The sequence below is a fragment of the Condylostylus longicornis genome, unplaced genomic scaffold (assembly GCF_029603195.1).
Source record: "Condylostylus longicornis isolate FDR11 unplaced genomic scaffold, ASM2960319v2 ptg000163l, whole genome shotgun sequence".
NCBI lineage: Eukaryota > Metazoa > Arthropoda > Insecta > Diptera > Dolichopodidae > Condylostylus > Condylostylus longicornis.
In genome coordinates, this window is record NW_026578131.1 from 799,694 (window position 1) to 825,807 (window position 26,114).

A 26,114-nucleotide genomic window follows, 5' to 3' on the forward strand; every position below is an offset into this window, starting at 1 on the left:
TTTTTGAAAAAAATTTTTATTTTTCTCTTGAAAAATTTTTAAAAGAAAATTTTTTGAAAGGCATAATGTTAAGAAAAACTTGGGATTTTCAGTAAAAAATTGATTTCTACAATACAACTTTGAAATCAAAGCATAAAACATGAATGATGAGTATAGAACATTATAGATAGAGATTCTGGAAGCAAATTTGTAGTAAGTAATTCTGGAAAACTTATCATGTTTATAAAAAAAAAACTTATCATGTTTAGGTATAAAGAGATCATTTTTTTTAAATCAAACAAACGTAAAAATTTATTCCAAATCAAATTTTGAAGTTGTTGAAAAATACTTTAAAAACATTTTCAACTGGAAGTTCCGCCTGTTATGTTTTCCATATTATTTACCGCACGGAAAACTCAAAGTAATTTGTAATATGAATTATTTATATTACAAAAATAAAAATGCAAAACTATTTTAATAGAAAAATAGGTTAAAGGAGGAAGATTAATTCGAATTGTTCTATTTAAAAATAACTTTATTGGATTCTTTTTGATTTTTCCTCTTTTTCTCAAAAATAAATTACATAATAGAATAAAATTATTTTAAAAATTGTCCTGTACAAAAACTGTTAATTTCTTTCTTTCAAAAATTATTTTTAATAATTTAAATTATGAAACAACTAAATTCTATTTAACAATTATTTATAAAAAAAAATTTATAAAAAATATTTATATGTTTACTTAGCTATGAAAATTATATTTTCATTACAAAGATTATAAATTTAATTGCTCCTATATATTATATTTACATTGTTACTGGGAAAATATTCTGTTTTACAATAATAATTTTAATATTTTAGATTAAAGACTATTGAAGAATGCATTTAAAATTTTTTGTATAATGCGAAATTTTTCAATTATGTATATTAAAATTTTTTGCCATTTATTTTTTTGCGAAGATGAACACGATACATAGTATAATTTTTAGTACATACATGTTTCGTTTTTGAAATTTTCAAGGGTTAGATATGGCTATGTGTGCAGTATTGTAGGAAAAATTTTCGTAAATGTTATTTGCGAAAATTTACTAATAATATTTACATACATATTTTGATTACATTTATTGGAAAACGAACTGAATGTTGTCAAATTTGTTTTTTAACTTTGAAAAAGTTAAAATTAGAAATACATACATATGTAATTATAAATTGAAAATCAAAAACCCACACATGTGGTTCGGGAAATGGGGCTGGCAAGTAGATAAAAAAAGAATGTTTCCAATAAAAGACAACCCCCGTATTCTGTTAGACGCATAACTTAAGATAGTTAAGGTGGGATAAAAACAAGAAATATGTAATAAAATGAAGGTTTGATTGTGCTTAATTAAATAGAAAAATTAGATTTTCTAAACAGTATTTCTCACATTATGTATATCTATAGCAAATCTGCTAAAAATATTACAAAGCCCGTTCATTACTCGGTTTCTTTTAAAACTATTTAACAAATACATAAAAAGAATTTTTTAAAATTATTTTTTTTTTTAATTTGTAAAACAATTTACAATTTGATTGCCTTTTACATGAGTACCAGTTTGATTGTCTTTTACCTGAATTCTGAATTTTTAATCTTTAATGATAAGAGTAAAAAATTGATGACCAAACTAATTTTTGTATTCGAATAACATGCGTTGTTAAAATAATAAGTTTTATAATTAATATAGGCTCAGTTATGTATTTTATTACTGTAGTAAATTTATAACTGTTGTTTCTGTGAAACTTTAATGCAATGTTCTAATGTTTAACAAAAATTTTTTTATATCACTCATGCAAAATCAAAAAATATTTGTAATTTTCTTAACAAAAACTTGGTTGTTAGTAACAATTTAAAAATTTTTCTTTTTTTAAATTCATACAATGATTTTTTGTTTTAAAAGCTAATAGAAACCTGGATTTGTATGTTCAATTATGCAACGTTTACAATATTTTTTAACTGCTCTATAACCTTCAATCGAAATTTGACAATCTTGTATATTAAGCTGTTGTAATCCTCTACAATAATATGCAATACATTGTATGCCTCTATCAGTTATCATATCACAATTTCGCAAACTTAATTTTTTTAAATTTGGGCAGCTCTCAGCTATAGCTCTTAAACCAGCATCACTAACATCACATTTACCAATATCTAATGCTCTCAAACGTGGACATGATCGTGCTAAAAATGTTATTGAATCATCACTAACAGCTTCTAAGCCACGACAATTTAAATATCGTAATTTATAACAGCGTCTTGCAATAACTTTTAAACCAGCATCAGAAACTCGATCACATTTTGCAACAGATAGATAACGTAGAACTGCACCTAATTTGGCTAATTCATATAAACCAAAATCTGTAATATTTATACAATCACTCACACTAAGTTCTTTTAAAGCTATACAAAAACTTGGTACAAATTTTAGTCCTGAATCTGCAAAAACAGAAAATATTTTTTTATATTTTTAGGTTTTAAAAAATTTTATAATTAATAAAACAATTGAAAGTCACCTGTTATTTGAAGACATCGTCTTAAGTATAAGAAAACTAACTGAGGACAATTTCTCACTACAATTTTTAATCCAATATCGTCAATTGACGTACAATCAGTTAAATCTAAATATTGTAATAGCAATCTTCTAGGGGGTTCTAAATTTGAATTCATTCCAATACTAGCAACTGAAGTACAACCTATAAATTATAACAAAAAAATTTATTATTTCAATTAGTTTCTTACTTTTCTTAATTTCAAACCTGTAACATCCAAATGTTGTAAATTTGTACATTTCGTCAGTACATCAGAGAGGGCCTGATTTGAAATTGTACATGATTGTAATTGAAGATGCGTCAATTCTGGACACCTTCTTGTTAATAATTGTAATCCTTTATCTGATATACGACATCCTTCACTTAGCATAACTCTTTGTACATCAGGACATGCACCATTTCTGGTTTGTCCGCATAATCTACGAAATATCATTTTTAAAGCTCGATCTCCAGATATATGTTCCCCTTTTATAATTATAAATTTCCATAATGGTGGCCGCCATGCTAAATTTTCAAAGCGGCGGCAAACTTGGGCTACCTTACATAGTTCGCAATTATCAAACCAACTAAATATTTTCATTATAATGTCGTCTGATAGACGATCAAAACCTATATTACTATTGTTACATCGCGTCATAATTTTTTTTGTCCATGGTCCTGGTATTTGATGAGCAGATGCTGTTGGTGATGGTGATACTAATGTCGCATATCCTTGATCTAAGCTAGGTGAAAATCTTCCAATATTTGTTAAGCCATCAGAGAAATTTTTTATTTTTGTTTGATGTGTATTGAAACTGGGAGATGGCAATTGATTTGATGATGAAGAATTTTTTAATGGCGAATGTTCATTAAAGCTGATATTTGAATTGGATTGATGACTGTTGTTTGTATAAGATGGCGTGTGATGAGGATGTGAGTTAATAAATGCTGGTGAACCTCTTGAACGATCAATTAGAAAACGTTCTGAGCTACTTGTTTCACTATCAATTATATTTTCTATGAATAAAATAATGTGAATGAAATTATTTTACATAAATGGATTTAGAGAACAAAATTTACCTAATCGATCACATCCATTCCTTTCATTATTGTAGTCACAAAATTTACTCAAACTGCTTTCATCTAAAAAATATTGTTCACTCTTAAAATGATTTATATCTGATCCTATTGGTAATCCTCTGATGGCACCGTGCAAGTAAAGTACATCCATTTTTTGTTCTAAATAATATTGTTGCAAATCATGACCATTATCATTACTATTCTCTACACCATTACAACCTAATTTTTCTGCAGCTCTTTGATGATTAATTATATTTGAATATGGTTGTGTATTATTTGCTAACGACAAATTTTTTCTATTATTATTGCAATTACTAGAATTTACATTCATATCACCATTTGTATTATTACTATCTTCAATACTGCCATTGTGTCCACCACTGCTACTACCAACACCACTATTGATACTATTAACACCATTTATGCTTGGACTTTTACTACTACTATTATTATTACAATCATCAGTTGAATCGTGGTCATCATTTATGTAACTATTAGGATTGCAGATTCTTTGATCAGTGTTTTTAAGTCGTGATGATGGTAAAATTGTTTCTATAGATGGTGTTAAATGTTGCCTAGGAGGAGGAAATGGCCTATTACGTCTAATTGGTTCAATTAAAACAGTTCTTCTTAATTGGCAGTTATTGTTGTTCATCTTTTGAAATTGTTGCTGTTTATTTTGTGTTGTTGTACAGTGTCCATTTTTCGTGCGAGATGCTGATGATGCTGATGACAGTGATGACGGTGCCGGTGAGGGTTCTATTGAATCTGATGAACTTCTTGATAATGTGTACATTTCCATACCGGATGAATCATTTTGTGACTGTGAATTTGAATTATTTATAATACCATTTAGTTCTTGATATTGCCCGGAAGATGATGTTGATGTATAAAGTATTTCATCGGTATCATCATCATCATTTGGAGATTGTCTAGACATTTGATGATAAATCTGAGGATTTAATGGTGATGAGCTTAACGGATGATGATAGGCCTGATGATTTAATTCTAATCCAGAAGATGTCGGTGTATTACTGCTACGACCTAATGAAGCTAAAGGACATTCTAAATGAGGTGGCGGTGCACCACGACGTGTCTGATGTGTCATTATGAGATTATATGTTTAATTTTATTTAGGTTTCTTTATTGTAGTTTCTGAAAGTAAAGCAAAAACAAAAAAAAAATAAAATTAATTAGTTATCGATTTGAGCTCTAAATATACATACAAAAATAGGTTTGGCATTTAGAATTTCAATGAGCAAAAATTCTAAAAGGAATTTTTGCCATTTAGCAAATACTTAAATTACATATTATTTTCTTTAATAATAAATAATCAAATTTTTTGCATATAACTGGGGGCTTAAAAAACAATAAAATTGAAAAAATTATATTGTATAACAGTTCATTAGCGAGCTAATTAAGTTAGTTAAGAACTCTTTTAGCATAGTTTAGGATGACGAAATATTTACCCTTTTACTTTATTTGAAATTTCAATAAGGCTGATAATATTGAAGAAATAATTGCCAGCAATTTTAAGTTCAGATAAAATTTTCAGGTTTACTATAATTATAAAAGAAATTTAATTAGGTATGGGTACCAAATATCGGAATAACTAATATGTAAAATATCAATTGATTGTTCTAAAACATATATAAACTGTTTTAGATAATTTAATTTAAAAAAAAATCTGTTAATTTGTTGCAACAAATATGCTTACATTTAGATGTGGGCGCGTGTACAATGTAAACATGAAAAGCTTGGAATGTAATTTTAATTTTTTATGTGTACTTGTTATACGAAAAAATAGATGCGAAAGATTTCGATAAAACGCGTAATTTTAAGAGCTAAAACGGCATAGAGAGGAAGTAGAAAATATTTTCGTATATATTTTTTTGTATAATGTGTTAAAAGCCTTCGAAATATTCTGTAAGAATTTGTTTGTAAAACAAAATTCTCATTAAGAAGGCTTTACTTTAATTAAAAATGCAATAGTGTTCTAATCTGTTATATTTTTTATAGAAATAGCGAAAACACTAATTCTTTATTGACGTTAATTTCTCAATTGATTTATCAAAAGTGTTAGATTCATCGTATAATTTCATTAGACTTATCCCGCATAACTTCTTTCTATACCCATCCATACATATGTATGTACATATATTATTGAAATAAGATTAAGTTACAAAAATCACTTTTATTTTTTTTTTCTTTTTGACATTTTTATTAATTATAATATGTATTTACTGTTATTGGTGTCTTCATTAGAAATTTTTAGTTTGTAAGTGCGCATACATTACGTACACACATGAAAGGTAAATTTTATGGTTTAGTAACCATACTGTCAAATAATTTTCGAAAATTAAAAAACAAAAAATTACAAAAAAAAAAAAAAAAATAAATAAAAGCCTGAGTAAAGGAAAGAGAAGAGAAAAATTACCATTTAAAGAAACACCATTAAAATATTAAGCTTAAAATTTATTACTTTCTATTATAGAACTGGTTTGTTTTATTATTTTATTTTTTTTTTAGTTCTTATATGATGTACATTCATATAATATAATATCATAGTGTTAGGCTGGTTAGCTTACTTTAGCACCTTTGTAAGTTTATTCATTCTTAATTTTAATTTACTTATATAAACATTTTAAATACATACATTTATATATTGTGTGTGTGTTTATAAGTAAAATAAAAATATATTTATACTGAAATATGCACATAATATTGTAAACCTACTTGATTATTATGTATGGATGAATGTGTGCCAGATTTTTCCATACTTAAAATATTTAAACATGAAAATTCTTTTTTATAATGCTTCAAAAAAAATAGAAACAAATTTTTTTTTCTTTTTCAGTCTTTAATTCGATTTTTTTTTAACTTGTTTCCTGGACAGATAAAAGTATCATGTTATTACTTAGAATGAAAATTTATTAGCTTTAGTTTACTTACCTAATATTTAAAAATAAACTATTAAAAAAAATGTTTGTTTGTTTTTCTTTTTCATTTTTTAGTTGCACCTTAAACAAAAATGCCTTTAACTTGCGAGAAATGAGATAAAATAAAAAATTGATCTGATCATTCTTATAAGAAGATTATTCTAGTACTTTTCGAAATTATTCTTATATCGAATATTCAAATGTTTATTTTATTGCAATGTTTATAATAAAATTTTCGGCGAGTAGGTATCTAATTTTGAATTAATAATAAAATTATTTTTGTTTGTGTCAGCATTACCATATATTAAGTTTTACAGAAAATTTGGAAAACTTCGGCAAAAGATCAGAAAAATCTGGCAACATAAACACAAAACTGGCATAAAATATTATAAAAAATCAACTATTGTGTTTATCAAAAACCATTATTATTAGATTTAAATTTTCAAAAAAAATACTTAAATAAAATTATTTTTCAAAAAATAATGTTTTCGAAGAATTATTTTGTTAGCTTCTTACTTTTTATATGTACATTTTTGAATTGAATTTATTTGACATATTTTTATTAATATTTGCATTTGATCGATTTGGACTTTATTTCTGTTGATATTGAAACAAAAATTAGCATTTAAAATGAAGTATAACTTGTGTGAGTGCATAATAATATTAACCTTACTTTACAAACAATATCAACATGTCAAAATTCGATTAGTCAAGAAAAAATCCGCAGTAAAATCTAAATTCACAATAATATAATTATTGCCTTATTATAAAATCATTTTCAAATGAGTTCAATCAAATGCTCATTTTGATTTAATTTAATTTTTCATTTTATTCCATTATAAAATTTTTAGTTTTATTATTTTATTGCTTAACAAAATCAAAATAAATTTTCTTCCCCAAATAATAACCAATTTTTTTTGTAGTTGTTGTTGTTTTGTGAAGTTTTCTAGGATTGCACAATTTAATCGTGTAGTCATAAGTTAACCATCGTATTGAGCGGCAAATGCAATTCAAAAATTTTCTTTTGAATAATTTTTAATTCTCTAATTTTTTTTCTTTTTATTTTCTATTTCATTTCTTTCACTTATTCTAAACCTTTCTATATCCTCTATATTTTTCTCAAATATGCAATTCTCTTTTTAAATAACTAAGTATATAAGCATTAGGATAACTTATGCCTGTCTTTTAGCTCTTGTTCTACATACTGTTGTTTAACAAAAACATTTTAGAACAGGAAAAAATAAAAAAAAAACAAAATTTTCGTTTAATGTTCAACAAAACTTTAATTTTTTTTTTCTTAAATCTTGATAGATTAAAAGCTCCAAGGCAATATAAACCGTATCTTTACATATACATATTTACTCGTACATTATATTAAAACAAAAATAAAAAAAATGTAAAATATGCACATACGTGAAAATTGTTTTCAATGTTAAATTTTAGAAGCGCGCAGTAGTTAGTGTTTAAAACAGCTTACAGAATTCTCGTATATTTTAAGATGTTAAGTATAACTTAAGAAGGAAAAAATTACTTGAAAACAACACATTTTATCACAAAAATAACAAGAAAAAGAACAAAAAAGAAAAAAAAATTGTGTTGTTTTCAGTCCAAGCCTTTTAATGTTGTTGTCTTTATCATGTTAAAAGCCAATCTAAAAGTACTTATACAAAATGTTTGAAGCATTTTCTATCATTAAAGAGAACAAAAAAAAAAATTATATACTAAAGTATTTTACATAATACAATTTATATGTATACATATTTGTATATTAATTTCATGGAATGTTTAGGGCATTCTTGATTAACTTTAAACATGGTAGCATCGATTAAAACATAAAAAACAAAAAGAAAATATAGAAAATGCAAAAACCGGGTCAAATAAAAACGATATTGCGTAGCTATCCCGGTTAGTTTATTAACTAGGATGATACGTAACAATCCTTTTAGCAGAAGAAAATCGTAATGTGTCATTTTTACGTCATAGCTTTATTTATACACCAGCATTTCATTTTTTTTTTGCATTTGAATATCAACATTCACAATGGAAATTTCTTCACACCTCTGTAGCTCATTTAGTAGAGCGTCCGTCTAGAGAGCAGTAGGTCACTGGTTCGAGTCCAGTTCGATGAAAATTTTTTCTTAATTTTTCTGCCTTTAATTCTTTCCTTTGAATACGTCATCCATCTGTTCTGTTCTTGATTACGTCAAGTTAATATTATAAGTGTAATAGGCATAACACTTATTAATTAAACAACTGCACGTTGTATTAGTAATTCGGTACTAAAACGGTCCTCAGTTCCTCCTCAGTTTTTAACTTCAGTTTTCCATAAAAGCTCAAAATTCCGTTCGGATCTATTAATATAATGATGTGGACTGTTTTAATTTACTCACAGAGTAATTAATTATAAAAGTAAAACCTTTTTCAACTAAAAACACTTCTATTTTTGATTAATTTGAAAGATCTCAATAAACCTTCAATAAAAGTCGCAGTTATACTTCATCATAAAAACTAGAATTATTATAGCAAAAACTTAGAACCAAGTATAATTATTAAAAGAAATAATAAGAACAAAATTTTGTATTTTTAATATCAATAATTTCAATATTTCTTCTATAACAACGGAAAAATAATATTATATTTTAATGAATACAACTGCAAACGCTATACAAACGCTATAAACGCATTGACATCTTTACAAATTCACCTTACACGTACAAATAGTAAACATACTACTTATATGTAACTATACATATATGTATGCATATATATAAATTATTCATAAATGTAGATTTACACGATATGAAATGACTAAAAATAAAAAGAAGAAAAAAAAAATGGATAATTAAATGGATTGATAGATGGGTGGATGGTTGGATGGATGGATGGATGGATGGATCGATGGGTGAACAAATCAATGAATGAATTGAAAGGATGAGTATAATTTTTCAAAGTTTCCTTGATGAAAAATGTATCAAAGTTTTAAGATATGCGCAATTCATTGCATACCACATATATAAACTCAAATTTTCTTGTATTACTGGTGTACTTACATATGTATATAAAATTGCATCACACACGACGATTATTGAGCGTTAAAATAAAAAAAAACGCGATCGTATTTTGTTTGTTTTTTTCTTTATATTCACATGAGTTCAGGGAATACAAAATCTTATTTTAGAATAGAACCGAAACCAAAGCCGAAATCTTAAATTAATATATTAGTAAAGTTGATGTTAGATCATATTTCCATAAAATCTTGTATCTAAATGCTGATCTAAAAATAAGTTGATTTTATCGGCATTTCAGATCAGTTTATATTTGGACAACACCCTCTTAAAACTAAATGTGCCTAACGACTTATTCAGCAATATAACTTTTATTGCTAAATCAGCCTAATAAACAAAATTTTTGAGTTTTACTATGAAAATAAAATGTATACATATGAGTTGATGGAATTCGGTACGGCAGCTTAAATTCAGCTACCACTTTATAAATGTACGTATAATAATCTTTTCTTATACATAAATATGTGCTCCGTCTTATGTATAAATTTTGATTATAATAATCGAATATGTATGTATATCTATAATATTTGAATATATTACATATTATGTGAGTACAGCAGAGAGTATATAGAACTTGTCAATACTGCCCAATTTGCTTAGTCTAATAAGTGTTTTTTAATTTTTTTGTTTTCCCCTCCATTAGTGTATTTTTCAAATATTTCCGTGATTGAATTCTTTGGTTACATATATTTTTTCTTGATTGATATGCATCTTTTGTTAGTTCTCATCTTATATGTATGTATTGTATTGTATATAGTGAGTTGCGTTATGTTGTTATTTTTAAAAAATATTTTGTTGTATTCTGTGTTTGATTTGTTGTATTAAGGCAAGTAGTTACAAATAATAGTTACCTGTAGGATAACATCAATTTTATGGTCGTTAGTTTAAATTTTTTTCTAATTTTTTTTTTACTTTTCTCTTTATTCTTACTAATATAAAATTAATACAACATAAAAATGAATAATTTTTTTTTAGCATATTGGAAAAAAAAATTTGAATTTCCTTGAAGATTTTTTCTATTTTCTTCTTTTTCAGTTTTTTTTTTGTTTACCTATTAAAACTTTGTTTTTTTTTTCAGTGTACCCTTTTACTATTTTGTGAACTTGTATCATTTATTTCAATTTTCTGCGCATAGTATTTTTGTTTTTTGCAAACTAGTATACGTGGCCAAAATGTAAGGATTACGTTTTCGAATTGGTCAGTGTAAATATAATAAACCTTATACTCGTATTCTGATTGTGGAGTCAAAAGTGTAAAATAAAACAAGTCTTCTTTTGCATTTTGGTTTGCGGATTCATCAGTTTCAAATGAGGATCTGTTACAATTATAAAATTTATTTGTCATTTGCTAAATCTAAATACTTTTCGAAAACATCGTCGCTTCACTATGACATATGTCGTATTATAACTTGAATATGGCTGAAATTCATGTTTGCCATTATTCTCTGATAAGTGTCATTGTAATCGCCCTTCAGAATATCAATTTCAAGTATAACGGCATTTGTCGCTCTGCTTCGACAATTAGAATAAGGTTCAATAGTTTCGATTTTAAAATAAGACTCAATACTTCCGGTTCGAACCAGCCGATAAAATTATTATAACCGATAAATTTTGTTTTGAAAATAGAGAGTTAAAGTTCGTACATATAAATGTATGTGTAAATTAGTTTCAAAGCTTCTGAAAAATAATGTGTCGTACTAAAAAGAAGAAAAGTTGGTTTTAATCTGGCCATAACTGTTGAAATATTTCTTTACGTTTCTTATTTTAATTTTTCTTTTTTCTTTTTCCTTATGTTTTTTAATAAACTGTAACCAACTATATCGTACTGATCATATCAATTGTACTCCATCAAAAAATGCTAGTCAATGTTGAATTTTTCAATAATATTATTAAAGTGATCTGGGATATTATTTTGCATACTGAGTATGATGACGACGACGATCGACGATGACGATCGATAAAAGCCAAAAAAAGAAAATAAATAAAACTTGTAGGTACAAAAAAAATGAGTAAAAAACATCACAAGCCGTGTGAGTGGTACAACAAATATAAGTAGAATGATAAGAGGAAAAGGTATGTAGAATTGTTTATAATAATAACAATATAACAATGACAATAATAAAGAGACCTTTGCATTTATATGTGTTGTACATTGATAGGAATAAGCACCTACTAAAACTAGAAATAAAAAATATATATGTAGATATATTATTCGTATCATAGTTTTACGAACTTATCAATCATGTGTAATTATAAAGTTAAAGAGTTTTTAAATTTTATAAATTAAAAATAAATTTTTCAGATATGAAGGAAAGTTAAAGCTTTGCACTATTTTCATTGCGAATTACGGACAGTGTCAAGTTTCTTGTAATTCATATGCGATCAAATATCACGCAAGTTTCTTATAATTCATCTAATGAATTATAAGAAACGATTTTAAAGAAATAAGCGATTTTAATGAAATAAAATCTAAAACTTGTGTAACTTCAATTCTGTTATCATTGCCTTATTACTTATTTGCATTATTGTGGGTGGTCATATGTTGTAGTGCCTCCCTTTTCTTTACAATTAGTAAATTTTCTTACCGGTAAAAAATCATCTACAATTTAAATACACATAATATTGTAATTTTAGATTCATATTTCCGATGTACTTCTAGACTTCATTGAAAATTCAAGTTTCCAGCTGTTGTGGCTGGCCGTGTTATTCGGTTATTTGAAAACAATATGTATGCCGAACGATTTTGAATGCAAAAATTTTGCATATTGTGCGGCAAATATAGTCCACCGTGTTGAAATTTTTAATGGATTTTAATACAAAGTTTATGTTATTAAAAATCCGAAGTTGATTCCTGCAATATTGAACAGGAACAATATGATTAAGAAAATTGCATTAATAATTGTTACGAATAATAATTATGAAATTATTTCAAGTTTATTATTAGTTTTTGTATATACATACATATCTAGGGATTATTTCGAAAAGAGATGTAAGAAATAATTTTTTTTACACTTTCTCGCATATTGATTTGTATGTATGTGCAAAGTGGATGATGTGGTTAAGAAGACTTTATCATAATCATCATCATCATTATCATCATCATCATCATCAACACTAATGCTATCAAATTTATAATCATAATCAGTGGGAACAACTATATATAACAATATGATTATGGTAACAACAGCAGCAATAGTACACACAATAACGAATTCATAGTAAAATTAGTTTTCTTTATTCTGATTTTTTACTTAAGGCCCCGTGAAAAATCAAAGAATGAAATCGTATAAGAGAAAAAGAAACAAAAAGTGAAGAAAATAAATTCATAGTCTTCCGGTTTACAGAGGCTCAAATTTCTTTTTACTGCAATTTTATTAAACAAAAACAACTTGTTTTTTTTTTTTGTTGCTTATGCGTTTTTTGTTTTGTTATAGGGTGTGTAAGCAACGATGTCAATACGTTTTTGGAAACATGTAAAGTCTTTAAAAAAAAATTCTTCTTAAAACAAAACATTGACAAGTACCTACACTTATCCACGTTTACACGTTATAAGAATATTCAACATTGTATCTGTACACATATAAATACTCGTATAGTTGTTTACAAATAGAAAGTTGAAAATCTTTTGCTAAGTATTCCGCTTCAGACGCGAAAAAACAAACACACCTCTGGACTTTAAGCTACCCATTTATGCCTGTTGAGGTCTGGTGTATATTATTTAAACACACCATAAGTTTGAATTTGAAATGAAAGAAGTCTCTTTACGTGTCCCTTGAATGCAGGTTCTGAATAATATTTCCATATCTTTGGCTTTACTTTCCGGTAAGTATAAGTATATATGGTGAATATAAAGGAAATTTTAAACCGTACAGCTATAATTTGTGGTGAGTCTAAGTATATATGGTGAACAAATTAGTATGGTGAATATAAATATAATTTTGAACCGTACGGCTTTAATTTGTTATGAGTATAAGTATATATGATGAATAAGTAAGTATGGTGAATATAAACAAAGTTTTGAATCGTAAACCGTTAGTTTGTAGTGAGTATAAATATATATGACGAATAAGTAAGTACGGTGAAAATAAACAAAATTTTGAATTGTACGTCTTTAATTCGTGGTGGGTATACGTATATATGGTGAATAAATAAGTGTGGTGAATATATGCAAAATTTTTTAATAAATATAACATAATTGTTAAATTTAATATATTATATATTGATCTATAAAACTACACACCTTGTTGGTAAATTATATGTAGATGTATGTACATGTACAATATTAAGTATTACATACATTTACTACATAAATATTCTATAATGAGCAATTTATTGTTCTATTTCTTTTTCAATATATTTCATTATTCTGTTCTTAATTTTGTTTTTTTTCTTCCTTTCATACCGAAATATTGACTTTTTTTTCTCATCTATATATAACATAAAAATTGATCGTCTTTTACAACTATACTACTATACTATTATTATTACTATTACTGTTATTATTTTTATTATTATTGTTATTGTTATTAAATGCATATAATATAGTAGTCAATAGAAGTAGTCTAATATAAATACTATCATTGCGTTAGAATCTCTTATACATACATAGTACATATATATATTTTATTAGTTTGGTTGATTTTTTGAACCCAGTAGCAATTTTATTGCGTTTTATTCTGTTTTTTTGTTGTTGTTATTGTTATACAGTATAAGTATGTACATATATGAAAACAAAGCACAATTTAGTAACCTTTTTATTATAAAAAAAAAATTACAGAATAACAAAAACAAGAAGAACAACCACTAACTATGCTATCATGTTGTATAAGAAGTATAAATAAATTAAATAAAGAAAAGCAGAAAACAAAAAATAAAAAAACAAGACGGTAGAAGAAACAGTAAACCCCATTTTTAAAATGTGGTTAGCATTTTTTTTTTAAATCAATAATAAAAAAAAAACTATAAAAAAAGAAAGAAGAAAAGAAAAATTGATTTTTTTTTATCCTGTTGACTTCTTGGATTGTTTTATTGCTCGATGGAGTGGAAAATAATTGCCATAATTTATTTGAAAGAATTTAAATTTTAATCCCTGTTTTTTTCATTGCTGTTATTGTTGTTGTTATTGTTCTTTTTTATATATTTTTTATTTCTTGAATTGTGAAGGAATTGACTTCATTTTTTTATTTGTTTTTATTATTTTTCTTATTGGAATTATTATTTTTTTTTATAATTTAAAACTAATATTGTTATTATTTTTACAAAAAAAAAATAATAAGAAAATTAAATAAATAATGACTTGTTGTAGGTTGAAAATAGTTTTGTTATTTTGTTCATACCATATTATAGGTTCTCTCATCAACTCTCAAGTATTTTTTAAGGAATTACACTAAAGAGAAAGTTTAACATTTTTATATCATTATTGAGGAGAGGGTAGGTACATTTGAAAATATGTTTGTAAATTATTGTAATATATGAAATTAATTTCGATTTATAACCAATATATATGTATAATAATGATATTTATGAGATAGGGTGTTCTCCCGATTAAATATATTAATGTATATTCTATGATTTTGTAAGCTTATATAATTCTATAATTCTGTTAAATGGGGGTATTTTTTATTTTCGATTTTTGTTATTTGTTCTATGTATAACAATATTATTTTAGTTATACAGCATTTTAATTTTTTTAATTTAGAAGGTGTTGTATTTAATTCATACATTTGATATTGGACCGATTTGAATTTCTTAAAATTATAAATAAGATTTTGTAGTAAACAATAATTTTATTAACATAAATTTAAGGAAATTGTTTATAGGGTGATATTTATTAAGTTGTATTCAAATACTAAATAGTATTTAATTAGTAAATTTTTTAAGGAATTATTTAATAATTTCATAGACAGTTTTAGATTGGTTCATTTAAAATTACATGTATAATTTTTCTATCCTTTAAGAACATAGCTATAATGTAGAGTGAACGTGTATATAAAAAAGTGTTACAGAAGAAATTGTATTTAAAATAATATAATATATGGTTTCACATTTCTATAATATGATATTACCGCACATAGAAGAAACCGAATTAATGTAAAATTGGAGTAATTTACAAAAGTCTCACGTAAGAGACGAAAAACTAAATTTATAAATATAATCAAGGAGTATTTAATAAATATGTTGTTGTTAGGTAAGGAACAGTTTGCGTCTAAATAAGTAAATATAGTTGAATTTCATTTGTCTAAACCAAAAACCTTGTTTTCTTACCTATTACTCTGAAAAATAATTAAACAACTAAAATTTTATGCATCTAAATTTAATAAAATTTTTTAAAGCTTCCTTAAGGACAAAGAATAATTTAATCAAAAATTAATTAAAGCACTCTGTCATTTTAACTAATAATAACAACTGTATTGGGTATATCAACATACATACATACATGTATAAAGCGTATTGATATATCAACAAAAATTTATTTTAATAATGTTCGTATAAGAATAAATAAAATGTCAAAATGAATTAAAATTTTTCGCCTTTAAGAAAAATTTTCTTTTCTTGTAGGTGATTGTGTGTATATACAATCATTTTCTGTAAGAAAAATTGTAAGTGAATAAGTGCGAGTATTCTGGTTTATGTTTTCCCATTTTATTTTGTAATTTTAATTTTTTTTTTTACTAAACAAAAGATGAAAACTGAAAAATTGTAAAATATTTTGACACATTTGCAAAAATGTGGGTTATACATGACATGAATATAACTGTTATTACTCATACCGTAGATTTATTGTAAAAATTTTATACTCACATATTAGATTAGAATCTCAATAAAAAAAAGCAAAAGAAAATAATAAAAAGTCTTTCAAATTTTAAAGAAAAGAGCGTAAATTGTTGATAATTTTTAAAAAATGTCACTATTTAGCTAGTAGCCATATTGATGGTTAACATAAAATTATTGATTTGATAATTTTAAAAAAATAAATATAGAGGAATGTTTGGCCAATTATACGGATTTATTTCATAATAATATTGCATAAGAATGTGTTGTAGTGTATGTGCATTTTATTTAATAGTAATTGTATAGAGAGTTTCCGTGACCCAACTTATTTAAAAATTAGACGGTTTTCTGTAATTTCAACTTTGAGGCGCAAAAGCATAAAATGTCAGTAGGTTTGTCTTGTTCGAGTGGAGTCATTCTATCACCCTACTGCGAGAGGGTCTCGAACACCACGTATTTTTTTAGTTCCCATATTATGTTACTTGCTATTCATATTAACCATGGAAATGCATTTCAAATTAAAGCTACATTATAAATATGATTAAGAAGAAGTACATATATATAAAAGTTACTGGTCAATTAAAGGTTAAAAATTTTAGAAATTGCAACACGGATAGACATTGTAAATATGTATGCGTGTAAATTTTATACATATTAGAATCTACAACATTTAATGTAAATTTTTTTAAGGATGTAAATTTTATTTGAAATTGGGTGACAATTAATGCAACAATTTTTATTAAAAATAATATTAGAAAAAAAATCTGTATAAAATTTTTTAAAATTATTTAGGAGAATAAAGTATAATAATTAATTATGCACAATACAACGATATATAGTTCATCAGATTATAGACAATGCAAAATTCAGATTATAGACTTAATGTCAATTTAAATTCAAGGTGAAAATTAAAAATTTCTGTAAATTTGTAGCTTTTGCAAAAGATATAGTTGGTAACTCTTCTATTTGTAAAAAAATCAATAATTTTCATGTATATTATAAAATATCAGAATAAATCACGAATATTTTTAAAATGCTATTGGAATTTATCCTTTGGCGAAATAAAAGTTTACAAATTAAAATATTAGTCGAAAAACTTTTTTTTTCCAATTTGATATTTTCGGTTTTTGGTTTTTACTAATAGAATTTTTGTAAAACATGAAATAAATAAAGAATATTTTCTACGTACATCAATAAGACTATATGCATTTCTTTCTAATTTAATTTTAATAATAAATTTCCATGATTCTAAGTTATTTCTTTTTCTTCAATATCTGAATACGCTGAATTTGCTTATAGCTTACCAAAATTCAGATGGCTGCTTCTTGCGTACGAATTCTATATTTTAAATTAATTCCAAATTCTGTGACATTTTTGAGTCATGCTGAGAAGAAAAACTCATTCTTTTGAAACTATAAAAATGTGCTGGATGTTGGTGAAAATCCGATGGAATCCGGAATAAGCAATAAATTTTTTAAGTTGCTGATATTTGAAAATATATCTGTTTGTCTATAACGAAGTATTGCATATTTGTTATGAATAGCAGTAAAGTAATATTTGGGGAATTTTTCAAAATTATTTCAGAAGTTTTAAAATGTGGTATAGACGGTTTTCTCGATAAACCCTCGATATATTCTTATAGAACCAAAATGTTAACTGGAATATAATTTACGATTAACTACTACTACTATAAGTATATTAGGACATGCATAAAGATCAGCTACTATTAAAGTCTAATAAAACTTATTATTAATAAACCCTAATAATAATTTTAATTTTCCTGAGCTAATTTATATATATATATATAAAAAAAAGAACAACAATTTTTTTTTAAAACTTTGTCTTTTAGCAAAATTTTTTAAATAATATCCTTTTATCTTATGCTATACATGTAAAAAACTTTTATCAGTTTTTCTTAAAATCCATTAAATAAAATAAACTGTGTGTTATCTGACAAGAATCCACCTGCTTTATATCATTATCGTCATCTGCATATTATGAAACCCTTTCATCAAAAATATTTTTTATACAAGCGAAAAGATGGTAGAGAAAATGAGTGTGTAATGTTCTGTACTAAATTATCAAGTACCAACTCAAAAAAAAAAAAACAACAAGTAACAAAAATTTATGCAGAAATTATGATGAACCTTAAGGGTTAAAAAATTATTTTTTCTTGTTATTTTTTTTCGTTTTTGTTTTTATTTTTTTAATAGTAGTAGGTAGGTAGGAAGGTGGGAACGTTTTTACATGTATTAGAATCTTACAACCGTAACAATCTTTAAAAAAAGAAGAGAGAAAAGAGGAGAAAAACAACAAAGAAAAAAAAAACAACATTTTCCTTTCAGGAATTTAAAATTCCTATGATTTGATTTTGTTCTTTTTTTTTCTCGTTGCGATTTCACTACAGCCATAACTTTTTATATTTTTGAAATCAATTTTTTGTTTATGGTTAAAAATATTTTCAATACACAAGTACTTAGTATGACATACGTATGCATGTATGTATGTAAGAAAGATTAAAGTACAATATGTACATATAAAAATATTGAAATATATATGTAATATAAAATGAGTATATGTATATATAGATTATTAAGAAGAGAAGACAACAAAAATTATGCCCTCAAACTTCAATTTTCTATCTTAAAATGCTCTTCCTCATCATCAGATTACAATAACTATTGAACTTCTACGTTATATATAAAAAGGCAAAAAAAAAAAATATTTATAATTTTCTATAAAAAGTGTATAAGGGAAAGTTATCCCATAAAAAAAGTATGTAAGTTTTACTCTTCCCTGAACGGCTCAAATAACTGGCATATGGAAAACTTTTGTCTTAAACTGCAACTTTGAATTGCCTTGAGTTTTGGCGTTTCTAGAAATTGATAAGTAACTATTTAATTACTTCCGATTGAAAATTATTTCAAAATTCCTCCTAATTATATGCAATATTATATGGTAATTTGAGAATTATTTTAAGAGAATTTCATTATTTATAAAGTCAAACCAATGGTTTGTAAAACTAGCTCCTTTCCTTTTAACAAGTGAAAATATTGCCCGCTTGAAAAACAATCTATTAAAATATTTAAATTACTTTTGTTCAAATACCAAAATATTTCAAATGATTGCATATAATTAGGATGAGAAAAAAACGGTTAATATGGATAACGTTTAGATAACGGTTAACGAATATTTTGTCATTTCCATTCTCAACTACGCTTTGCCGCGGTGGAAAAAGCCAGCCACTACGCTTAAAAGTTTATAAAAATTAAAAAATGTTTGTAATTTCGTTACAATAAATAGTCAAACTTTTAGATCGACGGAGATGGATATATAATTTTCTTTCACCCTGAAAAAGTTCTTAGTAAAGAACTATTTGTGGAATAGGATTTGTAGAATTAAAAGATGTAGAAATTTTGTAATCAGAAAACTTCGTATACAAATTGAAGTTAATAAGAACTTTTTTTGGAAAAGTTCTAAATATGTACATAAATACACACATAGGAGATTTGGATTAAATTGTTAAATAGAATCGTGTTATACAGCTTATAATAATAAATCAAAACGTTTAATAGCAAAATTTCTGTTGGGGTTGGTTGTATCCGATCGTTGTCGAAAATTGATTGATTAGAATTGGTCGATATTGTGCCAGCCAAGTCTATCCAATTTTGATAGAGAATTTTTAGAATTTCAACACTTTCTCCGGGTATGTCCAACTTCAGGGTATTTTCCTCTCATTTTTTCGAAATTTGATTTCAAAATTTCCTTTGGACTTTTTTCAAGACAATTTTCAATGTTTTTGCGTCCTCTTTATTCTTAATAAGTTTTAATTTAATTTAATAGCAGTAATATTTTTTCTTTTAACATACATGATTTCTTATTTTCGTACTCGTATTAGTAGGGAGGGAAAAAAAAATAAATAAAAGCAAAAATTCAGAGGGTTTTCTTTACATCGTGTTCAACCAATTTTTTTTTTGATTTGTTGGTTGTTTTTTTTTGTGTATAATCAAAATCAAATCACTATGATTTTTTCTGTTTTGTGATTTTGAGAGAAAATTATGTGGCAATATTTTTCCAAGTTTTTCCGTAAAATTTCTCCTCTTATAAGTTTTTTTTTCGGGTTGTTTTTCATTATTTTTGAAGATGCTGTAAATTGATATCATAGATATGATAGAGCATTAAAAAGAGGTTGTAAATGATTTTATGTGATCATCATCGCCACTAATAACAACAACAAAAGGCAACAATATTAGCATAACATCGAAAAAAAAAACAAAACATAAGAAACAAAAAATGTTGAAGAAGTTGTATTACCATTTTAAGGAAAGGAACAAAATAATAAAAAAAGAAAAAAGGCAAAAAAAAAAATTACACAAATTCTTCAATTTTTGCATCATTTTGAGTGGTCGAATGGGGGGCTGGCTTGCCTGATATATAGAATCAAAATGATGAATATAAAAAACAATGAAGAATACAAGAGGAGGAAGATTTTTACACAACTCATTGGCGCATATCCACTTGTTGCAAAGCAAAGTAACCGAAAGTTCTTTCTTTTCTCTTCTGTTTTTTTTTTACCTCATTTTCCCCTTTTTTATTTTGTTCTTGTTTTTCTTTTTTAACTTACTTCTTCCTCTAAATATTAATGGACTAGTCATCTGATAATACAGATATGTAAATATATGTATGTATGTATGTATGTATGCATGTATGTAAAATGCAAGAAAATACATGGGTATGTACAAATGTTCAACAGAGAGATGCACAAGATATTTTGTTTTGCATTTTTCTCTTATTATAGTTTTTAAAGAAGAATTCCCCTCTGGGGTTTTAGGAATAAACATTAAATAAAAATATGAAAGCAAAAAGAAAAAAATTGATAATTTTAAAAAAAACTGTTATTAAGCCAAATCCGTCATTTATCAGAAGGTAATAAATGCTCAAGTAAAATGCTTCTTTTAAAAGAACCTACCTACCTACCTACCTATCTACCTACAGTATAAGTGAATGTACATTGATCATAATTCATAAAACTATATCTCCATATATGTATAAAGGTAAAACCTATTCAGGGAAGTGTACACGTGCATATTATAATATATGCATCTATTTAGGTATGTATGTAAGTATGTAGAAAGGATGTATTAACATGGGATATTATAAAAATATAAAAATTTAAGTTAAAAAAAATAATAATATTGATAAGCGATTTTTATATTTATATGTATTTGTGTATTAAGTATGTATGTATAGATAAACACATAATATATAACAGATTTATGTTAAATAATTGGAATTTATGTATAACAGTTTCTGTCAGATATTATTCTATGTATATGTTGGTTATTATGGTTTTAATATTTTGAGAAAAAAATTTTTTAACTTGTTAAAATTATGATTGAACACAAGCTATTGTTGGTTGATATTTAAATTTATGATAAAATTTTACAAGTATGTGTGTATATATGTATAAAAAATGTAGAATATGTATATTTGCAATATGATGGTTATCAGTTTCAGTACATTTTCAAAAAATTTGATTATTAATTTCACTTTTTTTTGGCAATTTGTTTGCCCTTTTGTACTTTCTTTTAAAATAACTTTATATTGGAGCTTATTTTGAGTATCGAATCAATAAGTGACAGTGATTAACAATAATAATATCGAATTTTCGATACTCAGAATAAGTCCCATTATTAAGTGTAAGAATGTGCAATTGTGGTAAGAAACACACATATTTTTATATACTTATGTATAACTATTTTTTTAATCTTTACGTTCCCTCTTATAAAAATTGTGGTTCTTCTAAAAAATATTTAAGAATATTTTGACTACTTCAAGACATTAATGAATACAGTTTATTGTGCTAAATTTCGTTTGAATTACATATTTCAGGAAAGAGTTGTTGTAAAATTATGCGGAAGTATAATTAAAAATTTTAAATTACCTAATTACCCGCAATATATATGTATTATGGTAATCTTTATCATTTATTTGATACCTCCCTAAAAGTATGCAATTAATCGATATTTTACGAGATTTAAGAAAATAGTGTAAACGAAGTTCCCTTTTATCTACACAAAAGAAGTATTTTGATTTATTAAAAGGAAATGTGCTTCTTTCCAAATTATCTATAAATTTTACCAAACTTTATAAAATAATTTTGTTTACGAGATTATTATGTAAAAATATTTTAAATTCATATCCTGACGATTAAACTAATCAAATTGATAAGTAAGAACAAAAAAAATATATTTTTTTATAGGCCATGTAAACCTTTTGGCAATTAAAAAATTTTTGAGGAAAAAGTGTTAAATATTTGAGTGAATTGTTTAAAAGTTTCAAAATTTCATTAATTTCAAATTCAACTCTTAATGATAACTTTTATTGATTATCTAGCCGCACTTGAAAACAAAATTGCAATAACTTATTTTATATTAGACAAAATCACTTTTATTTATCACTTTATAGTTTTGCAATATTAGGGATATAAATCATTTTACAATTGGGATAATATTTTTAATTATAAAAACATACATATATAAGAGTTTTGTAATAGCGACACTCTATTGAAGTGAAACTATAGTGAAGAATAAATTTATAGGTATACCTCTGCACATAAGAACATACATAAAAAATGAATAGTGACATTTCCAGTAATTTAAAATAACGTTCAAAATTATCAAATAAAATACACATGAACATACGTATATGATTTTATACATATATACGCTTTTACGACATTATAATTATGACAATTATAAAACAATTCAGCTATGTGGAACGTATGTATGTGAGAGTAAAATTATGAGTTACCAGCAGCGTTACAACATTAATTTCACACAAAATCTGGAAAATTTCGAGAAAAAAACTTGAAAAATATGGCAACATAAAAAACAACTGGCAAAATGTGATAAAAAAAAACCAAATTTTGTATTTAATTTTTCTAAATTATGGGAAGAATCTAGCATCTAGGTAAAAAAAAAGTGCATGTTGGCATGCAGAACTTTGAAAAATCTGAAAAATCAGATAAGTCTGGCAATATATGAGAACGCTGGTTACCAAGGAATACAAAAATAAATGGTATGCAATAACTAAAAATATAATTTTCTTAATGTCCAATGTATTTATTAAAAATTTTTCTCTCTGTTGTTTTTTTTTATCTTCCACATTATAATTTTAACTAATATTTGATGGGCTTTTACAGTTGATTGATTTATGATCTTAAAATCTGTAATAATATTTTCTTTTTCTTATTGGTTAACTAAAAAAATTACATTACTTTTTTCTATAACTACTTTTTTTTTATATTTCGATAAAAGTTATGCGGGTAATTTGTACTGGTTGTTGTTATATACGGTGTATAATGTAATTATTTATTCTATTTTTAAATGAAAATATATTATAATGAAAGACTTGTGCGGAACACAAGAGAAAAAATAACGATAAAGAAAATATTCATAGAGTAAATAGCAAAATGTTTGAATAAATGCAAATTTTTATAGCTTGGGTTTACTTTTTTTTTGTGTTAAAGGAAGCAGTTAGTTTTATTTTATTTTACTGGATAAAAAATGGAATTTTGTTTTTTTTTTTAATAAATATTTTTATAAATTCATTCTCGTATGATATATAGAAAACCACAAATTTTTTAATATAGATATTGTGTATTGAGAAAAATAAATAAAAGTGGAAAAAGTCAACCACTATATTGCAAATATAATAAAAATAATATTAAAAGAAATTCACAATGTGTAAGTGTTCCAATGTTGAAAAAGATGAATTAAATAACACTACGAGTATAAGATTTCTATAAACTCTTACTAAGGAATAATAATATTAATTTATTATGACTACCATAACAATATCTAAATTCAAAATAACAAATTGAATGTTATTAAAAATAAAATGTTTTATCCGCACTTAAATATTTTCTCCCAGTTTTGTGAAACTTAAATTCCAATGTCAAATGAATTAATATTACAGTTTGATATTTTTGAATAAATATAAAATCATAAATAAATTATAAATAATTATTCATTATAATTTATTTATTTATGGCTAGGAGAAACATGAATAATGCACGCATTTATTTAATAATTTTTTTTTTTTTTAAAATCATAAAAATTTCAATATAAATAAACTGCAACTCGAATTGTAATTGTAACAGTAATCAACTCTACTATAGAATAAGAATATTTGCATTTATAATAATTATTTGCTTATTTTAAAATTATTAATTGGAAAGTACTGGATATAGAATTTAATTTACATAAATTTTATTGTTTGTTTATACACTAACAATTTAACCTCAAATTTATGACATTTTTTCTTTACATCATAGTTAATCTTTTTATTAGGCTTTTTATTAGCAAAAAGCCCCTTTCCGAAGCATCTTAGTCGTAGAATAATTACTGTTTATATACGTTTATGTCAAAATTTATAATTTAACCTGAGTCTAAGGAAAGTTATATACGTACTCCGTATATAACTTACACGGAGTACGAATATACTCCGTTTGATATTAGACCTTGTCTAAAGATAAATAATAAGGCGGGCACAGGGACAACGAGATCGCTGACGGGTTGGCTCGGAAGGGATCTGAGGTTCCTTTTGTTCGGCCCGTCCTCTTCGGTGGACTACCGGTCTCTACCCATTAAGGGCAGACTTGACGCCTTGCTCGAGGAGGAATCAAATTTTCGTTGGGGGTCTACAGAGGGATGTCATCGTGCGAAACTGTTCCTTCCATCTTGCTCAAGAAAGTTCTCCTCAGAGATGCTTGAGATGGACCGAAATCGGGTTCGTGCTATTACTGGTTTCTTCACTGCTCATTGTCTGGTAAAATATCCCTTGTACAAACTGGGTTAGTTTGACTCCCTTTTGTGTAGGTTCTGCCAGGACGGCGAGGAGACAGCCATACGCATTCTGTGTGGCTGTCTGGAGGTGCAGATGGTTTGAGGAGGGCTCATGACCAACTCCCTGAAGGATATCTCCGGGTTTTTTGTTTGAGACCGGAGTAGTTTAGATGGAATATGGGAGAGATACAATAAGCAATGACTAAATTACTCTATTCTCATCAGATTTACTGTCCCGTTTTTTTCAAAGTATAATGGAGACAATTCATTTTTTCCGAAAGTGTTTGACTCTAATGATCATCTGATTTTTAAGCAAATTGTTAGGTTTCGACGTAAAGTCCGAGACGTTTTTTTTATTAAGAGCAAAATTGGTTGATTGCATGAAGTGAGATTATAACATATATAAGAAATTGTATAAACTTTATTAAATAGTTAGTCTCTTGATTTTAGTATTACAAACGGAATTACATAATTATTATAACATTCATTGAGCTTTAAACAAAATATACTAATAAGCTATGTATGTATGTACGCAAAATGTACTCTTGCAAATTCTTAATATAATTCTGGAATATGCCAATATTCAACAGGTATGCTGATACCAATTCAATTCTATAATAAGAAAAAAAAAACAATATTAAGAGAAGTAAGAACAAACAAAAAAATCAACATTAACAAAATTAGTTAATGGGTGTTGGTACAATTAATTTGGACATTTATGGGAATACACTCCAATGAAAGAAGATTCAAAATGTCTTCATTGAAGAGTAGTTTTACATATTTACACAAACTGGTAATAAATATAATTTTAATTACATATGTACGTATAAATTTTATAATCTGTATGAATTTATAGTTTTTCTTTGGTCTTT

The 26,114-nt window shown here is 25.5% G+C and overlaps 1 protein-coding gene across 2 annotated transcripts in view; it reads right to left on the reverse strand.

Annotated features, from left to right (window-relative positions):
* Positions 1-775: 775 nt before the first annotated feature.
* The window catches only part of LOC129616185 (F-box/LRR-repeat protein 7), a 37,685-nt gene continuing 12,346 nt past the window's right edge, over positions 776-26,114 (reverse strand). The window contains exons 2-6 of one of the 2 annotated variants that reach the window (XM_055531678.1): positions 3,956-4,774; positions 3,620-3,898; positions 2,768-3,556; positions 2,525-2,704; positions 776-2,447 (exon numbers count right to left, since the gene is read on the reverse strand). In XM_055531678.1, the coding sequence (XP_055387653.1) occupies positions 1,912-2,447; positions 2,525-2,704; positions 2,768-3,556; positions 3,620-3,898; positions 3,956-4,727 (2,556 nt within the window). In that variant the 5' untranslated portion in view covers positions 4,728-4,774 and the 3' untranslated portion in view covers positions 776-1,911. Of the gene's footprint in view, positions 2,448-2,524; positions 2,705-2,767; positions 3,557-3,619; positions 4,775-26,114 lie in introns of both variants that reach the window. The other variant, XM_055531677.1, reaches the window with a different exon arrangement.